General features: G+C 35.6%; 1 protein-coding gene across 12 annotated transcripts in view; it reads left to right on the top strand.

Annotated features, from left to right (window-relative positions):
* Positions 1–26,602, top strand: part of ROBO1 (roundabout guidance receptor 1) — a 1,106,753-nt gene extending 1,080,151 nt beyond the window's left edge. For 11 of the 12 annotated variants that reach the window (XM_032276644.1, XM_032276638.1, XM_032276643.1 and 8 more), the window contains 5 exons: positions 3,891–4,297; positions 7,428–7,580; positions 15,445–15,753; positions 22,139–22,335; positions 23,662–25,360. In XM_032276644.1, the coding sequence (XP_032132535.1) occupies positions 3,891–4,297; positions 7,428–7,580; positions 15,445–15,753; positions 22,139–22,335; positions 23,662–23,676 (1,081 nt within the window). In that variant the 3' untranslated portion in view covers positions 23,677–25,360. Of the gene's footprint in view, positions 1–3,890; positions 4,298–7,427; positions 7,581–15,444; positions 15,754–22,138; positions 22,336–23,661 lie in introns of all 12 variants that reach the window. The other variant, XM_032276635.1, reaches the window with a different exon arrangement.
* Positions 26,603–27,345: the final 743 nt, after the last annotated feature.

Below are 27,345 nucleotides of genomic sequence, written 5' to 3'. Positions count from 1 at the left end.
AGACCCGCATTATTATGAATATTTCAACTTTGGCATTATAATGAACTTCTAGGTTATTTCACTTTTGTCTAAAACTGGGTATACTAGGTGATCAACACAGTAGGAATTTGTCTTCTCTTATTTTCAAACAATAGCTAGGAAAATAATGTAATTAAACTTATTGTCATATATTTTTTTAAAAACTGATTGATATAGTTAAGTTTGTTGCAGTTTAGTAAAAGTCTCTAGAAAAGTACAAATTATTTTCATGTATGGAATAGGAGATTTGCTTATTTTATTAATACAGATAAATTGAGGTAATAGTTACTTATATAAGAAATTGAGGCTACATTAGTGTTAGAACAAAATCTCAAAGGTATGCATTTTTCTCCTTTGTCTTGTGCCTGGTAAATGCTATGTGGTGAATGGTATAAACAGCTACTTTGATAAATTAATGACATCACTCCGCTTTTCTCTTGAACATGTTTATGAAGGCATCATTCTTGCAGGAGACTAGAGTGTTGCGATTCATGGTCATATACTTATACATTATTTCAGGAGACATTGAAACCCCTCAGGGGGAGAAATCTAGAGGGTTGAGGTTCATTTGAGACAAGCCTCACTTGAGTGCAGCATCTTGAAATGGCTTTTTGTTTTCCAATAGAATGTATTACATATTTCAAACTGTACATGTTTATCACACATTCCCTGGGCTTGCCTTATTTACAGATGGTTTGAATAACTTTTTTCTGTCTTTCTTCAACACTTGTTAGGGGTGGTTGTAGTTAAAAGCCAGCCCTTGTTTAACATGAAGATATTTTTGCTCTACAAAATGTGAATTATTCAAACACAACAATGCTGGCATCCTTTCATAGTGAAGCTGGCCATTCTGCATCTTTCTTTATTGATGGTCAAAATAGTCCACTTTGTGCTAAAAAGTCTTACATGGCTTTAAAAAGGAAGACGTTTCTTGTGGTATTTGGGATTTGTATGCTGACAAAGATTGTAAATTAACTTTTAAGTGTGGTATTTTGTTGCATTCCAAATTAGACAATGGTTTTCCTCCTATGTGAACATGCATTCTATATTGAAACAATTATCCATTTTAATCTCTTAAATAACTTCAGCTTTGGCACATTTTTCATATTTCTCCTAGTGCCACACACAGACACTTTATAAACCACCCAGAATTGAAAAGTAATGCATTATATTAAAGCATGCTGTGTGTGTATATATAACATATATATATATACACACATAATAATATATAATTAAACGTGTGTGTATATATGCATACTTTTTCAATGTAATATATTAGCTTTAATTTCTTGGTTTTTTAAATGCATCTGTATGTGGCACGTATCTCTCCTAGCTTATATGTCTACACACACACACATACATATACATTATATACTTACACTTATATATGTGTGTGTGGAAGGTCATGACCTTAGAAACAAAACTTGATTTTAAATTCTGTATTTGATACGTGAGATCTATGGGAACTTTGGTAAGATCCTTAATTCCTCTGAATTTTAATATCCTCTTCTGTAAAATGATCATTTAAAAAGTAACTCAGAAAGTTATTGAATTAAATGAGTACATCTTGTAAACTATGCTTAGCTACAAAGTAAGTGCTCATTAAATGAATTACAGTATTTTTAATAATTATTTTTAATGTTTTCTATTGCATTGATAAAACAAATTTATTGAAATATCTCAATTCATTGAGATAAAAAGCAGAAAACGTTTTTCTTCAAAACACTGCCATGCCACCCTAAAAACTGTGCCATGTCAAAATTATTTTTCCTCCTCTATACTAGAGATCTTAGAGCAGATCCTACATGTTTTTAACTGTATTTAGATCTTAACCAGATCCTGTATCCTGTATGGTTTGGTTTTGTTTGCTTGCTGTTGAAATCTAGTTCTATTAATTTAAATTAATTCATTAATTTTTGTTGTTGTTTTTTATTGAGACAGCCTATGCCACCCAGGCTAGTGCAATTATCTCAGTTCACTGCAACTTCTGTCTCTCGGGCTCAAGCAATTTTCCTGCTTCAGCCTCTCAAGTAGCTGGGATTACAGGTGTGCGCCACTACACCTGGCTAACTTTTGTATTTGTAGTAGAGACGGGCCTTCGCCATGTTGGCCAAGCTGGTCTCAAACTCCTAGCCTCAGGAGATCCATCTGCCTCAGCCTCCCAAAGTGCTGGGATTACAGGCATGAGCCACCATGCCCAGCCAGTTCTGTTAATTTTGAAACCTTAATTGTGCATTCCCAGACGTCCTTTGCCAAATGACTCTTTCAGTGGCTATGGCGGCAAGAAGAAAGTGAGCATGTTCCGCTTTTAAATACCTCCCTCCTTTTTCCTCTGCCAGGTGCATTCTCCTAGGGCTAAGGTGGGGAAGATGGAATGAGAAAAGGGCAAACTAGATGAAGATCTTGTCTTCTGCTTGGATAGCCCTAAAGACTATTCTATCTCATCTTACACTATGAGTATCATAAGTGTGGTAAAGGAGAGGTGCCCCACTGATGCAGGCCTCAGTCCTAGGCACCACTGCAGTTATTAAATGATTTATCCATATCTTCAAGTAAACTGCCAGTTGATGGCATTCATGTCGTATCTCTCCTAGCCTCCCAAGCTGTGGAGGTCACCAGATGACACTAGACCCTAATCTCTGCTGCTCTCCAATACTGGTGCTCAGTTTGGCAGCTTGTGTAGAATCTATCCTCTATCCTCTTTACTTCTCAGGTGTGCAAACTTTGTTGAGTTGTTTTAATGACCTTTCCATCTGAAAGTCCTCCATGTATGTCATCTCTTTAACCTTGCTTAGGGAATATTAGGACTGTTGAGCAATTCACTGACCAAGAAATCCTCCAACGAGAAATCACCATGTCTTCCTTTTTCGAAGGCACTCTTAATTTAAGAGTTATTCTCTTGGCATTCTCCTCCCGTGGGGATGGCTTCTTTCCACAAACCTTGCTTTCCACCCAAGTCAATGCTTTATACCTTCTCAGTCATCTGTTCACTGTGGATCATAGCACAAATGGTGTTAGTGGAAGGATAGCTTTTAACTGTTGTTGTTCTTCACATCTGCAGAGAGATGGTTGAAACCAATTAATTGGTAACTGTGAACCTATAATGTAGGATACTACAATACTACTTCATTTTGTACTCAACTCTGGTTCTAAATAATTATATAAAAATTACCTTTAAATATTTTTAAAAGGTAGAATAACAATCAATGCAATAGTGTTAAAAATAGTTAATATTCTTTAATGAAACTCATAGTGGATAATTCAGAAAAAATTACTCTTGGCTCCCATAGCTTTTTCTTAATAGAATAAAATCTAAAGGAAATTATGTCATATGCTGAATGTATAATTTTTAAAATCTTATGAAATTTTAAGCTTTATAGTGAAAGTGAATGACTTCATTTGCTTGAAAAAGTAGGAGTGGTGACAAAAAGGAAAGAAACAGATATTTATGGAGCAAACTGTTTCAGGATGAATGTCAGTTGTCTTCAGGAATGATAAACTGCGGATAATGTTTGAAATGCTTTAGGACAGATACAGATGTTATGTTTTCAAAACAAGAATTACTTTTCCTTTTTTAACCAAACACAATCCAAAGAATAAAACACAAGAAGACTTGAAGATAATGGGCCATATTTCTATTAAACTTAAATCAAAAAGTAACCCAGTGGAGCCTCTGGCTGTAAAGTGCAACTCGATATAAAATCAAACTTAAATATACTTTGTTTAAGTATATTTAAGTTTGTTTTTCTGAACATATGAGTTCAAAAGAAGTAAAGATCAAATCTGTTTACTTGTTAATTTCTTGGGTAATTTCACCTTTTATATCTTAAATAACAAGCTGAGCCAGACCTATTTTATTCATCTTCATACAGACGGCAGCCTGTGAGTCCTCCTCCACCACCACGGCCGATTTCCCCTCCACATACCTATGGCTACATTTCAGGACCCCTGGTCTCAGATATGGATACGGATGCACCAGAAGAGGAAGAAGATGAAGCCGACATGGAAGTAGCCAAGATGCAAACCAGAAGGCTTTTGTTACGTGGGCTTGAGCAGACACCTGCCTCCAGTGTTGGGGACCTGGAGAGCTCTGTCACAGGGTCCATGATTAACGGCTGGGGCTCAGCCTCAGAGGAGGACAACATTTCCAGTGGGCGCTCCAGCGTTAGTTCTTCAGATGGCTCCTTTTTCACTGATGCTGATTTTGCCCAAGCAGTCGCAGCAGCAGCAGAGTATGCCGGTCTGAAAGTGGCGCGAAGGCAAATGCAGGATGCTGCTGGTGAGTCATAAGACCTTCACCAAGCTGGGAAAGAAAACTCAGTGCATGCATGTTTGTTGCTGATTCGCTCCTGTGATCTTAAGGCCTATTTGAAAAGCAACTGTTATTATCGGTTTTTTTTTTTAGCTGCCTATGAAAATGACAGTTCAAGAATATGACTTAGTTGGATTTTCCTTGACAAGGCTTCTTAATCTATTTTATTTTTATTTCATAAATTTTACATAATATGAGTGATAGGAAGCTAACTTATTTTTAGGATAGCCATAGCAAATATATCGATTACACAAATTGATATAATTTCTTTATACATATAGTTAAATGAAATTTGTGTTTTTGAATGTATACTCAATTTTTTTGTGTGTAGAATGTCACCAAAATCAAATTTATTGTGATAGCTCTCTTACCTTATTTAAATAAAAATTATGTAGGGGAAATAGATAAATACCCAAGTGGAACACTTTGACCCTTGGAAAATGGGCTATTTCTCCTTAATCCCCATTCTCTTCATGTCCTCTCAAATTAGAATGTTAATTGGGAAGATATAAAGATATACATAATGTACATACATTTTCAATGTTCAGTGTTCCAAACTTACAGTAAATATTTTATGTGTAATAATTGGGACAGCAAGCTAATCCAAGCGCTTTTCATATTTTTCCTTTCATTGCCAATAACCTACTTTTAATTACTGTATATCCATCTTTATAAGTTATTTTTACTTATATCCTCCTATTCCCAACCCTGTTTAAAAAGTAAATAGTTCTAGAAAGAAAATAATTTAAATGTAAGACTTATTTATCATGATTTTCATTTCTGTAGAATTAATATATACATTCCCATACATATTTTTGTGTGTTTGTATTTTTAATAGCCAAGAAAATCTAAATAGTAGAGTAAAACAATGTGATCACCAAGAAAGAGATACATTTCAGAGAAGGAAAAGACCATCACAACAAATTAGTTACTGGTATTTTACTGTCTTTATTTTTCTTAGTTTAGTAATTACCACATTGCTAATTTTCCATGGTCCTTTCAGATATTGGATTGGTCATTATTTTTTATCAGTGTAGAATATATTCAGAGAAAATTTAAATCACAGTATAAAATCATCTCTATATATGATATATCAAGAATATGTTATAGGAAAAAGATTTCTAATATCTCTCAACTTATTATTGTAGAATATATTATTTATTTTAGCCAAGTCTGTATTTTTGACATTCAACCAAATATTCTTTTTTATTCCTCCAGTAGCTGCTGAATGTAATAAGCTATGCAAACCTAATTACCTTTCTTAATAAATAAATAACATCTAACTTTACATATAGCTTTTGTTTCTCCTTATTTTTTTAATCTTCTGTTTAAAAAAGTGAAATTAACCATCTCAAACCACTGCTTTGAGAATACATTAAGAAAATATTTCAGTTTATTAAATGGACAAAACATAGATAAAACATTGAAAATTCATCTGTAAATGACCTTATGCCTCAGGGTCTGTGAGCAGTGAATGGTCTTATGCAACAGAATAAATAATGGGTTCAGTTTCAGCCCTATTTCTCTGTTTCATGGATATGTAACTTTAATTATAATAGTCTCCATCATAGCTAAAGAGAGTCGGTTTAATATTTTATTGTATTGTAATTTAGTGGCACTTCTGGTTTTCCTTGAGCTCATAATTTTAATGAACTAAACATGCATTGGCCTCTGCTTATTACAGTGTTCTTTTCAGGGAATGATGGTGCTTGTCATGTGACTTGAAGTTAATATGAATGAATATCCAATCACATGGCTTCTCACTTGGCTGCATTAATGTCTATTATTTAGTATGCTTCAGTTATCATCTTTAAATGTGTTGATTTCACTATTTGTGGCTTCTGTTTATAGCCAAAAGATATGTTGTCTAAGTCCGTTGGAAGTTTCTTGTGGTACAATAGAAAGTTCTGGATTTGTGACTGGAATTTCTAGAAACCAAAATGGTGAAAGTCAAACATAGGACCAAAAATCTCCATTGTCATTATGGATTAAATATGTTGTAGCTGTTATAATACAGGATCTATGTAAGACAGCCAGAGAATCTGGGAGCATTGAAATATGCTTTGTAGGGAGGGCTCGGGGGCTCATGCCTGTAATCCCAGATCTTTGGAAGGCTGAGGTGGGTAGATCATGAGGGTAGGAGTTCAAGACCAGCCTGTCCAAGATGGTGAAACCTCATCTCTACTAAAAATACAAAAAATTAGCTGAGTGTAGTGGCAGCACCTCTAATCCCAGCTACTCTGGAGACTGAGGCAGGAGAATCACTTGAACCCAGGAGGCAGAGGTTGCAGTGAGCCGAGATAGCACCACTGTACTCCAGCCTGGGGGACAGAGCAAGACTCCATCTCGGGGGAAAAAATAAATAAATGAAACACCATGTCTAATTAGTAAATTCAGTTTCCACTGGTACCTGGGATTATTGTTTCTCTAAAACCAAACATCTACCTCTTCCACCACCAAAAAAAACAGAAGTCTCAGAGGGATCACCTTAGGTATCCAGAACTAGCAAATACTTTGAGATAGAAAAAAGATGCAAGTGATTTTTGGCAGACCTAAATATGTGAACTAGTTCAACTTCAGACCACCTGCAGAGAACACACCTGAGTCTGTCTTCAAAGTATACTATAAATATATGTTTAATTAAAGTAGTGATGCCATTGGTGCTGTTCGTTTTTCTTAGAACGTGAATTCTTAAGAACTTTGGCTGTCCTCTTGAAAAAGCAATGAACATTGGCTATATTACACAAAAACTTAATATTTTTTGTTTAAGTATAACATTTTAGTGAAGCTAATTGCAAAAATAATTGGAATGCTTTTCTTTAGTAAATAGGTATCATAAACTTTAACAGAACAAAAGCACCGTGGTTTTAAAAAAACAAATGAAATCAGCAGAAAATGCTTTTAGGGTATTTTCTCCAGTAAATAGCAGAGTGACAAAAAGCCTATTATTTTCTTAGAAGAGTTTGTTGAAGCTTTTTTTGTTGTTTTTCAGAAAAATTACGGCTGTTTCTAGCTTTAATGTTTTCTTTTTGTTGTTCCTGTTGTAATTAAAATTCACTGATGAGTTTGGCTCGGATTTTTTTTTTTTCCTCCTTAGGCCGTCGACATTTTCATGCATCTCAGTGCCCTAGGCCCACAAGTCCTGTGTCTACAGACAGCAACATGAGTGCCGCTGTAATGCAGAAAACCAGACCAGCCAAGAAACAAAAACACCAGCCAGGACATCTGCGCAGAGAAGCCTACACAGATGGTAAGTCCGTTGACACGGATGAAAACATCTATGAATCTCGCCTGTTTACCCTGCTTCCCTAGGACTAGAAATTGCGTTCACTGACGTTAGAAATTACATTAAAAATTTATTAACAATCAGCTTCGTATTACTTATGGAAGTGATCTACTTACAGAGTCTGTCAAGCAGCTCTTGCAGTTTTCTGATAAGCTTGTTATTTAAAAAACAAAACCATTTGTAGATCTTTTGTATTTTGGAAAGTTATTTTATACTTTCAAAACAATGGACATCACTGTAGTTGATGTTGATAGTTGAAGTAGTGGCATAGGTTGACCCTTTGTTAGATTTACTGATAAATTCTCCAAAGTGCCTTCATTTTTTTATTTTACAATTTTGCATTCAAATAGAAGACAATAAATGTGTTTGAATATTAATTCTAATGCTAGTGGTGTTACAATCAGTTATTTTGGACACTGTTATATGAATCAAATCATGTTTCTTCATGCCTTCACATACAATATCAACTCTCACTGAAGAGGTAACGTTCATATTCTCCAGGGAGCGCAGGAGGAAAATGCAAACATCGTGATGTTGTCTCAAGAAAACCTTTAATGAAAGCGCCTCAGGTGGCCCAGCATTTATTAAACCACCACCTTCTCATTTTACAAAACAACCCCACAGGCTTTGTTGGAAATTCATGTAAGATAAATTCTCTCAGACTCACTGCTTTTTTCAAGTTTGCTAAATTTGCTAAAGGGGTGGAGAAAGAAGGGCGTTAGAGGCACAGTTCCCCCGCCTCCTGGTCCTCTGCAACAGAATCTGATTAGGACTTTCATTACCAGTCAGCAATTTTTCAAAAAGGGCATCATTTGCCATTATCATATGAAAGCCTAATATTATAGATCCTTATCACAGGTTGCAAGGAAGGTTTTCTGAGGTACTTCTCCATATGATTCCTACCACTTGACAGAAGAATTTAATACAACGCTCACAGCATGATGAGCACAAGTAATTTTGCAATGAGTGGCTGTCCATGCTATTATCTGTACTTTATTCTGAGTATTTTCTCTCACTAGCATCTATCTGATATTAGACTACATTAAATACTGGCGTGACACAGCGCACCTGGGCCTCCTGGCTTCTGCCCAGGACTCTTTTGTCAGTGAAACTGAGCTGTCAGAATATTATCTGATTTTGAAGGGTTATTACGGTGGCTTTTTGCATGTCTGCCTCTGTGAAGGGACAAACACTAGGTATAAATCCCCCAACTCTACCAGCAATTTTACATTTATGGGACAACTGTAATGGCATTTTTCAAGTTTTATGGCTGTTTTATCAAATTTTATTATCTAGAAGAGAGTGCTCCTCACTGAAAAACTGACCAAACGTCAAGCCTGGATGTAAACACATCTAAATTGAATACAAAGGAGAGAAAATCTGGCCTACATCCTTGTGTAGATCTTTCTACCACTTATTTATACTTGTTCAAAGGGGAATCTGGCACTGAGTGATGCTTTTTAGAAATGTTTTAAATAATGTAAGCATGCCAAGTTAAAGAATATTGTATCACAGTTACAAATTACACTCTGCTTGGAAATTGTCTATATTTATTGTCCCATGCTCGTAGTGCTTATTTCAGTGTTAATAATTAAATATAATTCTAACTAATCCCTGAATAATAACTATTAAATTGCATGATGATGCATCCAAGTTATTAAATGAATTTCAGAAATACCAAAGAAATATATTGCAATATTTGTAAAGACAAAGTTAATCTGAAATGTTTATTTAGATTTCTAATTGCTCATTTCACAAAAGTGATTATGCAGAATTATCGTAGTGCATACTGCAATATAAAAGCCAGTAATTATTTTCTCTAAGTCACAAAAATAGATAAAATGGAGAAATGTCTAAAGCTAATTTTATATTACAATATTCACTTTGTTTCAATACTTTGATAACTGTATTTCAAGTTATGTTTACTGTACAAATGAGTCTTGAATTTTATGCTGTATGTTTACTGTTTAGTAAAAAAAAAATAAATAAATAACAATGCTGTGTGTTATTATACACATATCCCATAATGTATATTGATTAATTAAAATCATGTAATGCAGTTACTACTTAATGCACTAAATAAATGCACACACTCTTGATGGCAGTGGTTATGACACAGAGACAAAGGCATTTTCTCAGAAATTATTTTCCCAAATTACTACGCTGCATATTTGGGGAAAAAAATTCATAGACCAATTCATGAAGCAGCTCAATGGCAGACACAATACGTACGATTTATTAAAAAAGAGAAGGAAGAGGAAGAAAGAATTTAAAGAACTACCCGTTGTTTAAATGTGAATTGGACATATTAGTAGGACATGGAGGATTTTGTGTTTTTTTTTTTCTTTTTAGTGGGTAAAATGTATGGACTATAGTGGATGAGTTTGGTTATTGTCAATAGATTTATGTGAACTATGTTCAGAATATGGTTTATCAGTATTCAGTTAGTACCAACTTTACTTTGTAAATTTTTTTCGGATTATTACATTCCTTTGTAGAATCTTTGAAAACTATGCAAAGGATAAAGAGCGGCTATGTCTGAACTGACAAAGAGTAATTTGTGATGCTCCTTCTCAGTTAATCCTTTTATTAGTTTGCTATGGCCAAACTATGTACCGCAGACTAGGTGGCCTAAACAACAGAAATTTATTTCTTCACAGTCCTGGAAGCTAGAAGTTCAAGATCAAGGTGTGAGCAGGATTGGTTTCTCTGTGGCTGGGAGATGGTCATCTTCTCCCTGTGTCTTCACCTGATCTTTCCCTAGTGTATGTGTGTGTCCTAATCTCCTCTTGTAATGACACCAGTTATATGGATTTGGACCTACCCTAGTGACTTCATTTTAACTTCATTACCTCTTTAAAAACTCCAAATACAGTCACATTTTGAGGTACTGGGGATTAGAACTTCAAAATTTGAATTTTGAGGGGCACAATTCAGCCCGTAACAATGGACCAGCTCGTAAGACCTGGCATTGTGGCCAAACCTTGCTCTGTGGTCAAATCCAAGGTCTCATAAGCACGCATGGAGAACTCGATGCAAAGGGGAATACTCATGCTACAGTAATATGAACAAGTGGTAGCTAATTATTTATTTATTTCATATTTGCCTTTTACAAGTTTAACCCAGATAAAGGGTAGGATTAGGATATATGAATATTTATTAGCTAGAGTCTTATGGAGTAAAAGCCAGGCATAAGTGCATTTCTAGGACCTTCTAATAGATTCTTTCCACTTCCTCTCTCCAACCTTTCCAATGCATTTACATAGTTGATTTAAAAACCAAATCTACATTATTTCTCCAGCCCTACTTTTCATAAATTATAAATTCACCACCCACTTTGGAATGATGTTATTTTGACTTGATTTATCATTAATTACAAGGTCTCAGGACTTAAAGCAGTTAAGTAAATAGAGTGCTGGATGTCTATAGCAAGTTAATGTTGGCAGAATTGTCTGAATGAATATATTTTTATATGTTACTTTACATGCATTATGCTGTTATTTGGAAAGCCTTGTATAAAGAATGAGTGCTTATATGATTACATAAAGTCTACACACACACACACACACACACACACACACAAAACAAGTCTACAATCCCATTTGTTAAATATAATTTGTACTATTCATTGTACAAATTAGGTGAAAGAACTATTTATCACTATGTGAAATACAGAATTGTTTATACTGTAATAATCCCTGGTCTCATAAGCAGGGATATTTTATAATATCCCTGCTTGGTGATGTTTTATAATACCTAAGAAAGAATTTATTTGGCAATCTGTTTATATAGGAAATCAAACCTGTCAACATTTCCCTCTAATTGTCAATTAGATACAATGACAAATATATACAGGAAGTTAGAATTCTTTAAATTACCATCAGGTTCCCTTCCCTTTTTAGCTTCTGTTATAAATAACACCTATCTAGAACATCTAGTCATAGATTTTTGTCTCATGAGTCATATATTCCCAAGGCTTTGTATGATCTTATGATAGTGGTAGTCATCAGCTTTGATATCTTAAAGGCCCAGACATTTTATGATTTGATAATAGTGGCAGTCATTGGCTTCCTGATAACCCGTGTTTGCAATCTAATTTAAGTTTATAGCAAGCAGACAGTGCAGAAATGAGCCTGCAGCCACTCAGTCTCTCTGCTTCCTGGTGTGTTCTGAATTAGACTTTTCTCCCCTTGTTGCTAATCCCAGGCTCAGTCTGAACTTAAAATCATTCTGCCTTGGGCCTCTTGGCTTTAGGCTACTTGGCACAGTCTGCTTTTTAACTCTCTGTTTTTGGTTATCTTTAACAATAAGTAGGATATGCGGGAGGGCAGATCATGGTACTTTTATGTATTATTCTTGAAAAATCTATTGAAGTAGTAGACAAAGGAGGAAAAACACACACTAGTGACAATTTCAATCTATGTTGCAAGACAAAAACTTGATTTTGTAAAATCAGAGGGAAAACAAGTGCTTTTGCTATAATTGGCTACCATTTTAGCTAAAATGTTGAAGCTATTTATGTAATACTGGAACATGGTAAGCCATGAAAATCACTAACGAAAAAATGCAAGGGAAAGTTTGATCACTTTTTATAATCATTCTTAGATAAAACATCTGGTAGGTACTAAGATGGCAACTCAGACTTTCTGTTTTCAAAACTAATACAGTGAATTCCGACACCTTAGCTTTAGCGTATAATGGCAAAAGAAAATAAGTTTCAAAAAAATGTATACCTATTTAGGGAACAAAAAAAGCTTCATTCATTTTTAAAAACATGTAAATATGAGAAATACTAGGTTAAAACTGATGCTGCTTTGGGCCATTAATTTGCTATTGTAATAAGAATCTTCAAAACACAATTGTAATATTTATCAGTTTCTCATGCTGGTACATGTAAATGATAGTCAATGGCCCAATGTCAGTAATAATAAAATATCTGGAAACAGCCTAAATATTTCTCTGTAGAGATTGGCTAAAACATAATGATGTTGTCATAGAATAGAACATTAGGCAAACATTCCCAAAAAAAGCAAAGCCCTATGTGCACATATGGAAGTTTATACAACTACCTGGTTAGGTGAAAAAAGCAATCCCATTCATGTTGGTAAAGAAGGAAGGCTGTCTCTTTGTGCGTGGCCCTTTTGAGCAGGTCACCACATGTGAACAGGCAGACAGGCACTCTGCATCATCCCAGGCGTGGCCATTTCATATAGTCCTTGATGTGAATGGTGCTCCCTGCAGTTATGAGACTTGGCAGCCCTGCTTTATAAATAACTTCAGGAATGACCTATAGAAATCTATTCAAGCCAGTTACCTCTGCATAGTCAATACTGGGGATTTGAAATGGAGGTGGGGAGGTACAAGAGGTTGTTCTTTCACATTTAAACTCTTACTGAATTTTTTACCATGTAAATTTCTGTTTTTTACTTTAACACCTTAAGACTAATTTTATAATACTGTGTGTAATAGATGTTTTATGAATGTGTTTTAGTTGATTTATTCTAGACATTACTCTGTAAATTTGAAAACGTTAACATTTCTAAAGACATAACTTAAAAACGTAGCTATGCTGCTAATTCCAAAATCTCTGTATCTCTAGTTTTGCTCTCTCTTGAAATTCAGATTTTATTTACAAGTACCTGTTGTACTTTTCTATTTTGATACTCCAAAGGCTCCTCCTGTTCACTTTTAAAAAACTGAACTCATATTCTTCCTTCACAAATTTCTCTTTCTTTTTGCTGCATTCTATACCTTCAATGATGTTCTTCTCTTTCACCTAGCCAACTATGACAAAAATCCTAAAAATCACCTTAGTTATCTTAGATTTTCTTAGTATCTAAGATGTATCTAAGAAAAATATCTTAGTATCTAAGATGTAGCTAAGAAAAAATAAATTATATAAATTATATATAACATATATTACTTAATATGTAACTACAACTAGAAATAATTTTATGTGTGTGTGTATGTATGTATGTAAATGAAATTTTAGTAAGATGACTCTTAGATACATCCTACTAAGATGACTCTTAGTTATCTTGGATTCTTTCCTCCCCCCAATCCTGTACTGTATTTCATTGATCCTGAAATAATATTGATTTTTCTCCCTTAATCTCAAACACATCTTTTCCTCTCCATCTGAACAGCCACCAATACTGTATTATCACCTATCATTAATTATGTGAGCTTTTATAATAATCTCTTGACCTCCTGAATTGAAGCTTTTCTTTTTAATACATTCCCCATACTAGAGCCAGAATAACCTAAACTTAGTATCTATTCATATCCTTCTACTAACTTATCAAATATTATTAGAATATATATTTCTTTTCTCCCCAGAGTATACATGGGAATGATTTTTAAAGATAGCACTAATTAAAAGTTTTTTTTCTAGATACCAAATTTTATGCCTACTTTCATCCTTAAGTATATCTATGATAGGCTAAATTGAATTACAGGCTGGGTATGGTGGCTCATGGCTGTAATCCTAGCACTTTAGGAGATGCAAGTGGGTGGATGGCCTGAGCACAGGAGTTCGAGATCAGCCTGGGCAACGTGGTGAAACCTTGTCTCTACAAAAAATGCCAAAATTAATCAGATGCGGTGGTGTGTGCCTGTAGTCCCAGTTACTCAGGAGGGTGAGGTGGGAGGATCTCTTGACCCTGAAAGACAGGCTGCAGTAGCCAATATCACACCCCTGCACTCCAGCCTAGGCAACAAAGCGAGACTCTGTCTCAAACAAAAAATGTAAGAAACTAAATTATATGTTATATTTAATATGCATTACTTAATATGTAACTACAACTAGAAATAGTTTTATGTATGTATATGTGTGTGTATGTATGTATGTATGTATGTATGTATATAGATGAAATTAACCTATATTTATACCAATGTAATATGGTTTAAAACCTCTGGGTACATAAACAGAATGGTGAGATTCCATCAACGAATAGTAGATTATAAACATGCAATTGAATGTAGTAATATAAAGAAAGCTGAAACATTGGTTAGTCCTGGTTCTGATCATATCTAGCTTTGGGATAGCACAGTAGCTTAAGGTCTACATGTTTGAGCTTCCTTACCTACAAAATGAGAAGAGATTTAGGCTAGATTAGAGATAGCAAATAGATCTCAACTCAAGTGCCAACCTCAGTCAATTTGAATTGATTGTCTGGAGGAGCAAAGGCATGCATCTGGCACTAGCAGTGTTATACTGAAATCAGTTAGGAAGCTCTACAATACTTGGGAGAGAGAAAGTTACAGTACATACACCCAGTGTTAGCTGTCGCAGGAGCAGACGTCAGTAAGTCCCAACTCGGTTATCCAATAGTTCTGTACTAGATAACAAGAGTACATTAAAATTGTTGGCCTTGGCCGGGTACAGTGGCTCATGCCTATAATTCCAAAACCTTAGGAGGCCAAAGTGGGCAGATCACTTGAGTCCAGGAGTTTGAGATCAGTCAGAGCAACATGGCAAAACCCCATCTCTAGAAAAAATAGAAAAATTAGCCAGGTGTGGTGATGCACGCCTGTAGTCCTAGCTACTCAGGAGGCTGAGGTGGGAGGATAGCTTGCAGCCAGGAGGTCGAGGCTGCAGTGAGCTGGGACTGCACAACTGCACTGTAGTCTGAATGACACAGTAAGAACCCGCTCAGAATAAATACGTAAATAAAAAGTGGGTGTTTTTCCTTGGTTACCTTCAAATATTCTAGTTTGTTTAAAATATAGTATCTCACAGGTGAATGTGACTGCAATGATAATACAAATGTTTGATGACTTCATAAGTAGTAGACTTTACAGCAGTATTTTTAACATTTCTTTTTAGATCTTCCACCTCCTCCTGTGCCACCACCTGCTATAAAGTCACCCACTGTCCCATCCAAGACACAGCTGGAAGTACGACCTGTAGTGGTGCCAAAACTCCCTTCTATAGATGCAAGAACAGACAGATCATCAGATAGAAAAGGAAGCAATTACAAGGGGAGAGAAGTATTGGATGGAAGACAAGTTGTTGACCTGCGAACAAATCCAGGTGATCCCAGAGAAGCACAGGAACAACAAAATGACGGGAAAGGACGTGGAAACAAGGCAGCAAAACGAGACCTTCCACCAGCAAAGACTCATCTCATCCAAGGTACTCATTCAGTAAAGCAGCAAATGAGTACAGATTGAGTGTGTTTGCAAGGCATAGAGTTAGGCTCTATATGGCCACATTAAAAGGGGTAAGATTAAGAAATTTGCTCTCTGATCGAGGACATAGGTATGTACTCGAATAATTTTAATATAATTCACTTTAGTGCACGACTTTATACAAGTTCTCCCTGGAGAGGTGACAACTGAGTTAGATTTTAAAGGAAAGCAGGATTTCAACAGGTTAAAGAAGGAGAAGGGATATCCAGGAAATTAAACAGGTTGAGAAAATAACCTGATTGTGTGAAAATGAATGTTTGGTGAATGATGGTTTCCAGTTTGGCTGGAGAATTGAATATTTGGGGCCAGGGACCATCTATACATAAAAATACAAAAATTAGCTGGGCATGGTGGCACATGCTGTAGTCCTAGCTACTCGGGAGGCTGTGGGAGGATGGCTTACACCCGGTAGGTTGAGACTGCAGTCAGCTGAGATCGCACGACTGGCCTGCCTGAGTGAAAAATAAAACTAGATAAATGGTTAGGCCAAGTTACGAACGCCAGGGATACTACTCTGAGGGCTTTGAGATTTATGACAAGGGCAACTGTGCGCCAACAAGGAATTTTGAGTGAGAAATGACGTAATCAGATACGTGTTTTAGAAAAACAACTGGCACTGCTATATAATGGAGGAAGAAACAGTAGATGAAGGTATCTGAAACATTACAGTAACACTCTAAGTATAAAACACGAAAGCACTGAGTTAAAATAGTCCAAAAGAACAGGAGGGATCAGCCTATGCAGGCACTTCAGGGAGAGGCCCAATAGAACCTCGTGGCTAATTGAATGTTGAAAGGTAAGTTGAAATAATAGAATAAACAAAAAAGTTTATTCACAGGTTGACCAGGTGGCTCCGAATGACCAGTGGAACATGATTGTATTAACCGTTGGGAAAATAAAATAAAATGTGAAACAGGGAAAATGTTAAATTTCATGGGGAATATTATTGCAGTTTTGAATGGATTAAAATCCTGACAAGAACACAGTTAGTAAATTTCACAATAAGAATTTAGAGAACTAGGTTTAAAGATTAGGAGAAAAGTTGTGAAGACAGAGTGGATTTAGAACCCACAACATTGACACAATAATTATGTGAATAACAAAGGCTGAATATCAGCAGAGATAATGCTGGTAACTATTTATCAATCAATCAGCTGTGCAGGAAAAAAACACAACCAAACCCTAATTTGTAGCCATTTGCTTGCCTCTGTTGTATGAATGCTCTCAAAGTTGCCAATTTCAAGTCACTGAAAGTGGAGGTGGGAAGAGAGGAATATAATCAGCTATTGTGAAATATTGAGGCTGCCCCAACACACCAATAGTCAAGGATGATTATACTTAGAGAATAGGCAGAAATCAACATCCTTTCAAGGAAGCAGATTGTCCGACCAGAGATTTAATAATCAAGATACCCAAGCTGTTGAAAATAGTATCCTATGAAGAATGGAGTGGGAAATTTTCAGACAGGAAGGCACATAAAATGCCACAGTGGTGAAAGTTGAATGTAAACCCAAGTGAAGGAAAAAGAGATCTGGCAATATGTTGTTTGTAGATCAGAATAAAAGCCAGACCCTAGGGGGTTGGAAAGTGAATGGAAATTTTGTAAGGGAGGTGATGAGCACAAGTAAGCTGTTTTTGGAAGTTCGGGATGAGGAGGAAAGATTGGGCTAGAGTTTGACAGAAAGGCCAAATCACTGGAAATGTTTTAGGATTGTGGATTTGAACATTATTTTAGACTAAAGAGAAAAAACCATTTAGGAGAAAGAAACACAGAAAAGGAATATTATTAGTTGAAGAATCAGGAAAGAGTGATAGGGGAATGAAACTTAAAAACCTGCGGGGCACTTAACTACTGTATTTGAATAGATATCTTGTGGGAAGGTCTGATATCAGTGTATTGTTTATTTATTATGGACATCTGGTCATTAGCTAACTTCTTTTCAGCATGGAGGGTAATTTCTCTTTGTTCTGTGACTGCAGCCTGAACTCCTAATCCAGGCATAGACTCAGAAGCGAGGTGGTAAATAAAGCTGTGCATTTCAGACTGATGCCTCTATTGTGGGGCCACAAAGTCCTTGGTAATATCAGCATGATCCAAAGCTTGAAAAATTTACTAACTTATTTTTCTAAGTTAACCCAAAGTTGACCTGGCTCTGAACTTTTGACTCAGTGTGACTGGACTCCAAATGGTGATTCATAAATAGAATGTGAGGATGTAAATTCTGAAGTTTATTTCTGGCCAGAGAGTATGGAGTAATTCCTGGCTATAGGTAGGCTTAATTAAAAGTTGGTTGGGCATGATGGCTCACGCCTGTAATCCCAGTAGTTTGAGAGGCTGAGGCTGGTAGATCACTAGATCAGGAGTTGGAGACCAGCCTGGCCAACATAGTGAAACCCCATCTCTACTAAAAATAAAAAAAATTAGCTGGGCATGGTGGTGTGCACCTGTAATCCTAGCTACTCAGGAGGCTGAGGCAGGAGAATTGCTTGAGCCGAGGCAGAGGTTGCAGTAGGCTGAGATTGTGCCATCGCGCTCCAGCCTGGGTGACAGAGCAAGACTCCATCTTGGAATGAATGAATAAATAAATGAATAAATAAATATAACCGAAAAGAAAATTAGGAAGGATTCTTCTTCAGGAGGAAATTTTACAAACCTGGAAAGATATTGTTGTATGTAGATTTAAAACAAAGAGATCATTTTTTTAAAAATCAATCTTCAGAAATTTAGTAAGTTGTCCTTTATGCTATAAAATTATTTTCTAACAAAAGAACTAAGACTGGACCATTAGTCTAGAAACAAGTAACCCATGGAATCATGGAAATCACCGAGGTGCACTGACCAGTTATTCTTTTATATGCTCTGCTTTTCCAAATTCTTATTTGAATCATAACCCTGTATATATAGGCCATTAAATGATCATTTCTATGCATTGCTATAATTTTCACCTTCATAATTCAGTTTACATTGTTTATAGTGAAAGAGGCAACCTGATTTATATGTATAATGAAAGATTATTTTTAATTAAGGAGAGTGGTCTTTTGGACTTGAACGTCTGATCATTTTGCTGACATTTGCCTCCATTAGTTCAATTTATTTCTACATATATCAAACAACAACTGTGTTATTAAGCATTGTACTAAATCCTGAGATTTATGTATAAGCATGAACCTTGACCTCAAGAGGCTTATAGTCAGACAGAGAGGGACAGATAATCTATAAATTCACAAATATTTTTGTATTCAGTATAACCTTCATAATGCCATGATACTTGAGAGTCCAGAAGATAGAGAATTAATCCAGGAATGTGAGATATAAAATGTTAGGAGTTAGGAAAGATCTTTCCTGGCAGAAATGACATATAAACTGAGTGTTTCAGGATGAGTGGAATTTAGCTTGCATAAGAAAAGAGAATGTATTTAGGTGGATAAATCAGCATAAAAAGCTTGAAGGTCTATTGAGGAAACTGTAAGAAATTCAGTACTACCACGTAATAAAAGTGGTCAAAATTGAAGCTCTTGAGGCTTAAGTCATAAAGATCCTATAGATTTTCTAAGAGAAAAGTAGCTGAGTAAAGACGGTTTAGAGGGGAATAGCTCAAGGGTGTTTGAAGATGTGTGCGACCCCCAGACAAGAAATGTAGAAAACATAAACCATGCTATAGGAGCAAGGGTGGGTGACTGGGATAATTCAAGAAAGCTTTTAGAGTCAAAATCGACCTTCCTTGTTATATGTTGGACCGTGTGGAAAGGATACACTTAAGGGTTATGGAAAGGTTGTTGAAAGGGAAGAATCTGTAATCATTTCAATTTTCTGTCTTATATATCTTAATGATTAGTGATGTCATTCACTGTCTTAGAGAATATAGCAAAGGAAGACATCTAAGGGAGTGAGCATTGTGAGATGAGTACTCAGGAGGTTGGATTTGAAGAACGTGCAAGAGCAGGTGTTCAGTTGGGCTGCCTATAGGAGCTGAAGGTTTGGGGCATAGTTTAGGAATTAAAAATATAAATTAATGATTCTGCATAATGAAAATAATGGAAAACAATGTATTAATGGCCTTTTATAGGTCAAGGTGAAAGTATAGCAGCACACAAAGCAGACAAAAATACCTGCCTTTATGACAGTTATATTTTAGAAAAGGTTATTATCTGTGAAACTGGTTAAATAACCTAAGGGTAGTAGAAGAAAAAAAATATTTATAGCATTAAGCCATTTTTGAATTTCTATAATTGAGAGTGGGTAATTTATTAAAAAAGAGAGAGAGAGATTTAATTGGCTAACTGTTCTGCAGCCTTTATAGGAAACATGCTGTTGCCATCTGCTGAGCTTCTAGGGAGACCTCAGGAAGCTTACAATCATTGTGGAAGGTGAATGGGGAGTAGACACGTGACATGGTGAAAGCAGGAGTGAGAGAAAGAGTGGGGTGGAGGTGCCACATACTTTTAAACCATAAGATATTGTGTGAACTCAGAGCAAGAGCTCACCTATGGTCAAGGGGATGGCCCAAGTGATCCATGAGAGATCAGCTCCCATGATCCAAACACCTCCCACCTGACTCCACCTCCAACACTGGGGATCACAATTCAATATGGGATATCCAGACTATATCATATATACATACTATATCATATATACATATATATACACACACACACACACACATACACATCTATGTATATATATATAATAGAACTTTCATATGTATAATACATATACATATGAGTGATATACATTAGACTGAAAATAGAAACCTGTAGAGCGTCAACATATCGGAGGTAGTTCATAAAGAGAGCCCACAGAAGATTGACCAGGGAGGAAGGAGAACTAGCAGCAGAGAGAATAATAATGTTTGCATTGATTAAGAGCAGTAAGAAGCCCAGGCACATAAGGCTGGAAACACGGTTAGCATTATGAATTTTCTCAGTTTCATAGTAGTGATGTGGGTATAAATAGATTGCAGTGAGATGCAGCATGAATGAATTGTGACTATCAATATTGAATCCAGATTGCTTTTCAAGAAGCTTGGCTGAGTGGTGAGGAAAGAAAGAAGGTGTTGATTTCTTGAAGAGCACAGCCTTGAGGGTAAAATTTTTAGCAAGAAAGAGATTTTATCATACTGTAGTTTGAAAAAACTAAAGTCAGTAGAGAGAAAGCAGTTGATGAAACAGAGACAGAAGATGACGATCACACAATACCAAGTGCTGTGAAGAGAAGCTACAGAAATGGTCATCCTCAGGGACTGTAAAACTCCTATGAACCAGAACTGTTGGTTAGGGGTGAAAGTTGTGATAAGTAGAATGGAAAGGACAAGATGCTATCAAGGACCGTACCGGTTTCAAAAGACGATGACTTGCTCTCAGAGGTGGAGATGTTTTTGTGCAAGGATAGAGGAGCAATGATTTAGAACTGGTGATAGTGAGCTAGAGGCAAGCCTTCCTCCTTACCCTTCCGCTGCAGAGAACATCAGGGTAACTTCAGGGGAAGTCAGGCTTCATTCAGGCAATGTGAATAGCAGAAGCAGCATTTGGAAGGGGTAGGGAAAAGTATGTCAAAGAGTTAGGTATTTATGTGTTTGTCGTCCAAAAGGCAGAGTCTTAAGACTTCAGAGAGAAGTAACCTGCTGGATGATCCATCAGTAGAAGTCACACCAAATTTCAAGCAGTAAGGAGATAGAAATTCAGGAGAAAGAAGTTAATTGGGGTGGCTTGCTTATTGAAGTTAGCAACAATAGCAGGCTTCTAAGATTCAGAGTTCAGCAATGTAAATAGGACATTGACATGAAGGTTGATATTTTGATGTCTCTGGCGTGAACCTAGGCTTAGCTCTGTTTGGTATTTCTAGGAGACTGGGCTTGATTTTTATCAATTCCTTATAATAACATTTTATAAATTACATAGATATCTGTTTTCATATAAACACTAGGAAACACTCTGAGTATAGATATTATCACTTTTTTGGAAAAGTAGAAACTAAAGCCTAAAATAATCTGAGATCATATAGTGAATTATAGAATTGGAAGCCAAGTCTGACTCCAGGTTTGGTTTACCTCTTTTAATGATACTGGTCTCAATGAGTTTGAGATGGACAAGAGCTTATGAGCAGAGAATCAATCCAAATCCCCGACTACTTATAGGAAAACAACAAGGCTTATACTTTTCATTTTCAAGACAATATGCTGCATTATTCATTATGCTTATAGAGTGTCCTCATTTATACCTCAAATCACTGATGCTTCCTTATTCAGAATTACAGATAGACAGGAGTGATACAATATACAGTAAAAGTGTATGATGGTGTTCACCTGCATTTATTATATTTCATTACACAGAGGATATTCTACCTTATTGTAGACCTACTTTTCCAACGTCAAATAATCCCAGAGATCCCAGTTCTTCAAGCTCAATGTCATCAAGAGGATCAGGAAGCCGACAAAGAGAACAAGCAAATGTAGGTCGAAGAAATATTGCAGAAATGCAGGTACTTGGAGGATATGAAAGAGGAGAAGATAATAATGAAGAATTAGAGGTATCTGTCATTTTTTTCTCAAGTTTACTAATGTTAGACTGTAGCTGTTTTACTAGCCTCAAAGTTAGAAACCTTCAGCAGTGTATAGGAATGTTACTATTTTATCACAAACTTTTCAGTGCTCTAATGTCTGTGAAGCAGAAACTGAAGTTCCAAGAACTTGACAATTTTCTTGAAATGTGTTCCAAAGATTTAAACGTTAATTGCATTTTATTTGTTTATCTAGGGTTTATGTTCATTTGCAGATTTTCAGATAAGAAATATATATAGCAAATACATTGTTAAGAAATAAGAGCTATTGATCTAGAGATATTATAACTCACAGCATTGTAGCAGGCTATTAAAACCCAGTAAGATGGCAGAGTTATATGATGTGAGTGAGCATGTTGCCGTAGTCATCAACAGGGTAATGTGACTGGTTTGGCTAACTGTCCTTCACCTTTACACTTCTAAAAATGTATGCCTAGTCTGTAACACTGACCTTCCCAGTTGGAGGAAATTTCTTAAGTCTTAAATTTCTTGTTAGGCTTGACAGACAGCTATACAAAATAGAGTTGGCAGTAAGCCGTATCATATTTATAAATTCTCCCCCTATTCAAAGATTGGATTTTCTCAATTTAATAAAAGATAAGTTGAGGACAATTTTTAATAAATATATTTGATCTTATTAAATAATATATTTAATCTTTTAAAATATATTTAATAAGTACGTGTCAAGTGATAACTTTTTATAATAGAAGCTGAAAACTCGTAAGCTGCTATGTCTGATAAAGTTCTATAAAGCTCAATGCATTTTGATTTTGAGGTTTGGAACAAGAAACACTTTCGCCCTGCAAACAGTTAGAAAAGTTGTTTTTCACGTTTTAGTTTATTTTAAAATAGAAAAAGCCTTTTAGGGGAACAAAATGTCATTACTGTTAACTCCAGTATTTAAAACCAACAAAAGCAGAGCTATAATGTTGACTATAGCTCAGTATAGCTCAACATTACATAATGTTACATTACAACATTACAGCTGAGGGAAGTACAGCTCAGGGCTGAGGGAAGTAGAGAACTCAACACAGCCTTCCTCTGTTCTCAGAGCCCTGTGTCCCACCACACAACACTGAGGCACTAAGCAGAACCCAGTTTGGTATTTATTGAATTTTCTGTGAAGACCAACTAAAGTTGATGAGTGAATTAGTTGACATGAGTACTTTCCAACATTGGCCAGTGAATAAATGAAAAAACATATTAAATTCTAATAGTAATAAATACATATAAACAAATATAAGACAATCCTCTTAAGATTTATTTTCAAATGTGACAATAACATGTCTCTTACAGGAAACTGAAAGCTGAAGACAACCAAGAGGCCTATGAAATTGAATGTGAAAATTATCACTCAAGATGCCTCCTGTCTGATGACACATGACGCCAGATAAAATGTTCAGTGCAATCAGAGTGTACAAATTGTCGTTTTTATTCCTCTTATTGGGGTATCATTTTAAAACTTTATTGGGTTTTTATTGTTGTTGTTTGATCTCTAACCCTACAAAGAGCCTTCCTATTCCCCTCGCTGTTGGAGCAAATTGTTACACTTTACTTCCAGCAAGGAAAGTGCTTTGACTTCTTGCTTCCCTCATCAGCCAGCAGGAGAGAACAAAACTGTGCTTTTGCATTTTGCCCCTGAGATATGGCATTGCACTGCTTATATGCGAAGCTAATTTATAGCAAGATATTGATCAAAGATATAAAGTTGATATTCAACCTCATGCCAAGGGCTCTCAAAGTGTAATCTTTCCATAGCCAACTGCTAATGCAAATTAAAACATATTTCATTTTAACATGATTTTAAAATCAGTTTTTCATACTACCCTTTGCTGGAAGAAACTAAAAATACAGCAAATGCAGAACCACAAGTAATTTGAATGGGGTAGAAACATTGTAAATATATACTCTTTGCAAACCCTGGTGGTATTTTATTTTGTCTTCATTTCAATCATTGAAGTATATTCTTACTGGAAATGTACTTTTGGATAAGTAGGGCTAAGCCAGTTGGATCTCTGGTTGTCTAGTCATTGTCATAAGTAAACCTAGCAAAACCTTGTTCTATTTTTCAATCAAAAAGCAACTATAAATGCGTATTATGAACAAGTGGATGTTTTTAATGACCAATTGAGTAAGAACATCCTTGTCTTAACTGGCCTAAATTTCTTCCGGTAGTGTCAGTTCAACTTTCAGAAGTGCCACTTAAGGAAGTTTGATTTTTGTTTTTGTAATGCACTGTTTTTAATCTTTCTCTCTCTCTCTCTCTTTTTTTTTTTTTTTTTTGGTTTTAAAAGCACAATCACTAAACTTTATTTGTAAACCATTGTAACTATTAACCTTTTTTGTCTTATTGAAAAAAAAAGTTGTTGAGAAGCGTTTTTAACCTGTTTTGTTAATGCTCTATGTTTGTACTTGGAATATTTGAATGATGACAGATGGTGAAGTGACGTGCATACTTTATTGTGGGCCATGAACCAAATGGTTCTTACTTTTCCTGGACTTAAAGAAAAAAAGAGGTTTAGGTTTGTTGTGGCCAATATTGAAACTTACAAGATTTCCTTAAAATCTGCAATAGAGGCATTACTTGCTTTCAATTGCCAAATGATGCCCTCTGACTAGTAGATTTCTATGACAGTTTTTTGTCATTTTATAAATATCATTGATTTTATAATTGGTGCTATTTGAAGGAAAAAGAAAAGTACATTTACTCATAGATAGGTATCAGGTCTGACCCCACCGGAAAACAAAGCCAAACAAAGCTGAACCACAAAAAACAGGCTGGTGTTCACCAAAAACTAAACGTGTTCATTTAGATAATTTGAAAAAGTTCCATAGAAAGGGTGTGCAGTCCTAAGGGAACAATCCATGTGATTAATGTTTTCATTATGTTCATGTAAGAAGCCTCTTATTTTTAGCCATAATTTTGCATACTGAAAATCCAATAATCAGAAAAGTAATTTTGTCACATTATTTATTAAAAATGTTCTCAAATACATCTTTCTTTCTTGTGTTGATTTCTTTTTTCATTGTGTGCTGATCAAATTTATTCCATTTAATCACAAAATCGTTCTGTCTTAACATTTCACCCTTGTATTATCAGACGAGTGAAAATTCTCAATTAGTTTTATGAATAACCAGGCTTTACTATAAGCAAAAATTTTACCTAACTCCTCTGAAATTAAAAATGTAAGATCAGTCAAGACCTAGAAGTTAATAATTGGATCAGAGACTAAGTCTTTAATATTAAGGGTGTATTATTTTTGTGTATGTGTATCTGAATTTCAGCTAATCTATTTCTAAAATAATTGGGATTCAACTAGATAAATGTGACTTGTAAAGTCTGAGCCACCTACGTTCTGTCAGCAAGAAAATCATATAAATCCGAAATGCTTATCAGTAACTATCTGCTTTCTTGTTACAAATTCATGTAAAAAATTAACAATACCTATCATATAACTTTTTACACATTATTATAGTTAATGTATTCAGGTATTTAGCTTTAGATGAACAATATGGGCACCATGTCTTGGAATTCCAAGAGCAATAGAATCTAATGAAGATTTTTTTCCTTTCACATATATATTGCTCTTCTACCTAAATTTTGTGTTTATGAAAATTTGAGAATATGAGGCAAAACATTGAACAAAGGGGGTGTAATCTGAAATTTAATTCTATAAAAGTGAAGTAATCACCAGCATCTACTTAAAGATGATCAGGTCCACAGGTCAAGAAGTCAGTTTCCAAAAGCTACTTCAAGGAAAACTTAGAGGGACATATGTAATGACCTAATTTCTCTCTTTCCCTTGGTGAGTTGACTATAAATAAGTTAGTCTCTCTTTATTTATACTATGTGATAATACATACTGATTCTGTGTATCAGAGGACCTGATTTTGTCACAGCTGTGTTTCCTTGGACATGTTACTTAACCTCCAAGTCTCAGGTACTTCACCTGTAAATTCAGTAATACCTACCTCATGGACCTGTTGTCATGATTTAGTGCGTTAATGCGTATGATATGGACTCTGTAAACTCCATAAACAGTACAAAATTATTGTTATATTTATGGACTGAAATTCATTACACATGCAATCCCCGCTTTTCATACCTAGTTTGTTTCTAAATATTTGCATGTAAATCGAAGAATAAGTGTGGTACAAGGATGAGGTTGGTTTCGTTTCCGGTGAGTAAAATTCACTGTGAAATTCCTAACTGTGGAATAAATTCTTGGCGTTTTTGTTTGTTTTGTTGCTCTTAATTCGAGGGCCACACAGTGGGTGGAGTTACGGTGTTTGCACACATATTTCATTATTGGCGGGTACAGACATGTCACTTGAGTTCTCAACAAATAAACTTAGTGTTTTTTTGGGCTGCTATTCTGCCTAGTGCTAGAAAATATCATCTTCATTCCAGATGAAGTCGATCATACTTGACTTTTTTATTATTTCATATATAGTCTGGATTTTCTTCTTTCCCTTTGCACGAGGTAACATCTGAATTTCAGAGGCTGTCCCCATGTGTAGAAAGTGTGGGTGGTCAGGAAGCAGGGGGCTTTTGGCATAACTGTTGTCCAAGTTTCCTTAAATGATGATCTTCATTTGTCATATGCTCTTCTCCCAACCTCAATGCTCCTTATTACCAATTGATCTTCCCTGCTATTTCTAAGTCCTTCAATATAGGGTGGGTGTGAGGAACAAGGAATGAGGGTTCCATATGCTCTTCTGTGCCATGCTGGGGCTCTAAGGACTTAGGACTTCCTCAGGGTCTCACAAGATACTACAATGGCCCCTAAACTGCCTGCTGCATTTGGACTGTGTGTTGTTTGAGGGAGTGGGTGAGAGCAACTTCTGCAGTTTTGAAGAAAGTAGTCTAATTATTTGCATTTTGGAGACAATCCTATTTATGTTAAAAATAGTTTGGTAGGCCAGTGCGGTGGCTAACGCCTGTAATCCCAATACTTTGGGAGGCCCAGGCAGGTGGAT

This window comes from Sapajus apella, unplaced genomic scaffold (genome assembly GCF_009761245.1).
Source record: "Sapajus apella isolate SASKATOON/1434 unplaced genomic scaffold, GSC_monkey_1.0 scaffold8, whole genome shotgun sequence".
Lineage (NCBI taxonomy): Eukaryota > Metazoa > Chordata > Mammalia > Primates > Cebidae > Sapajus > Sapajus apella.
This window is presented reverse-complemented; position numbering and strand designations above follow the sequence as displayed.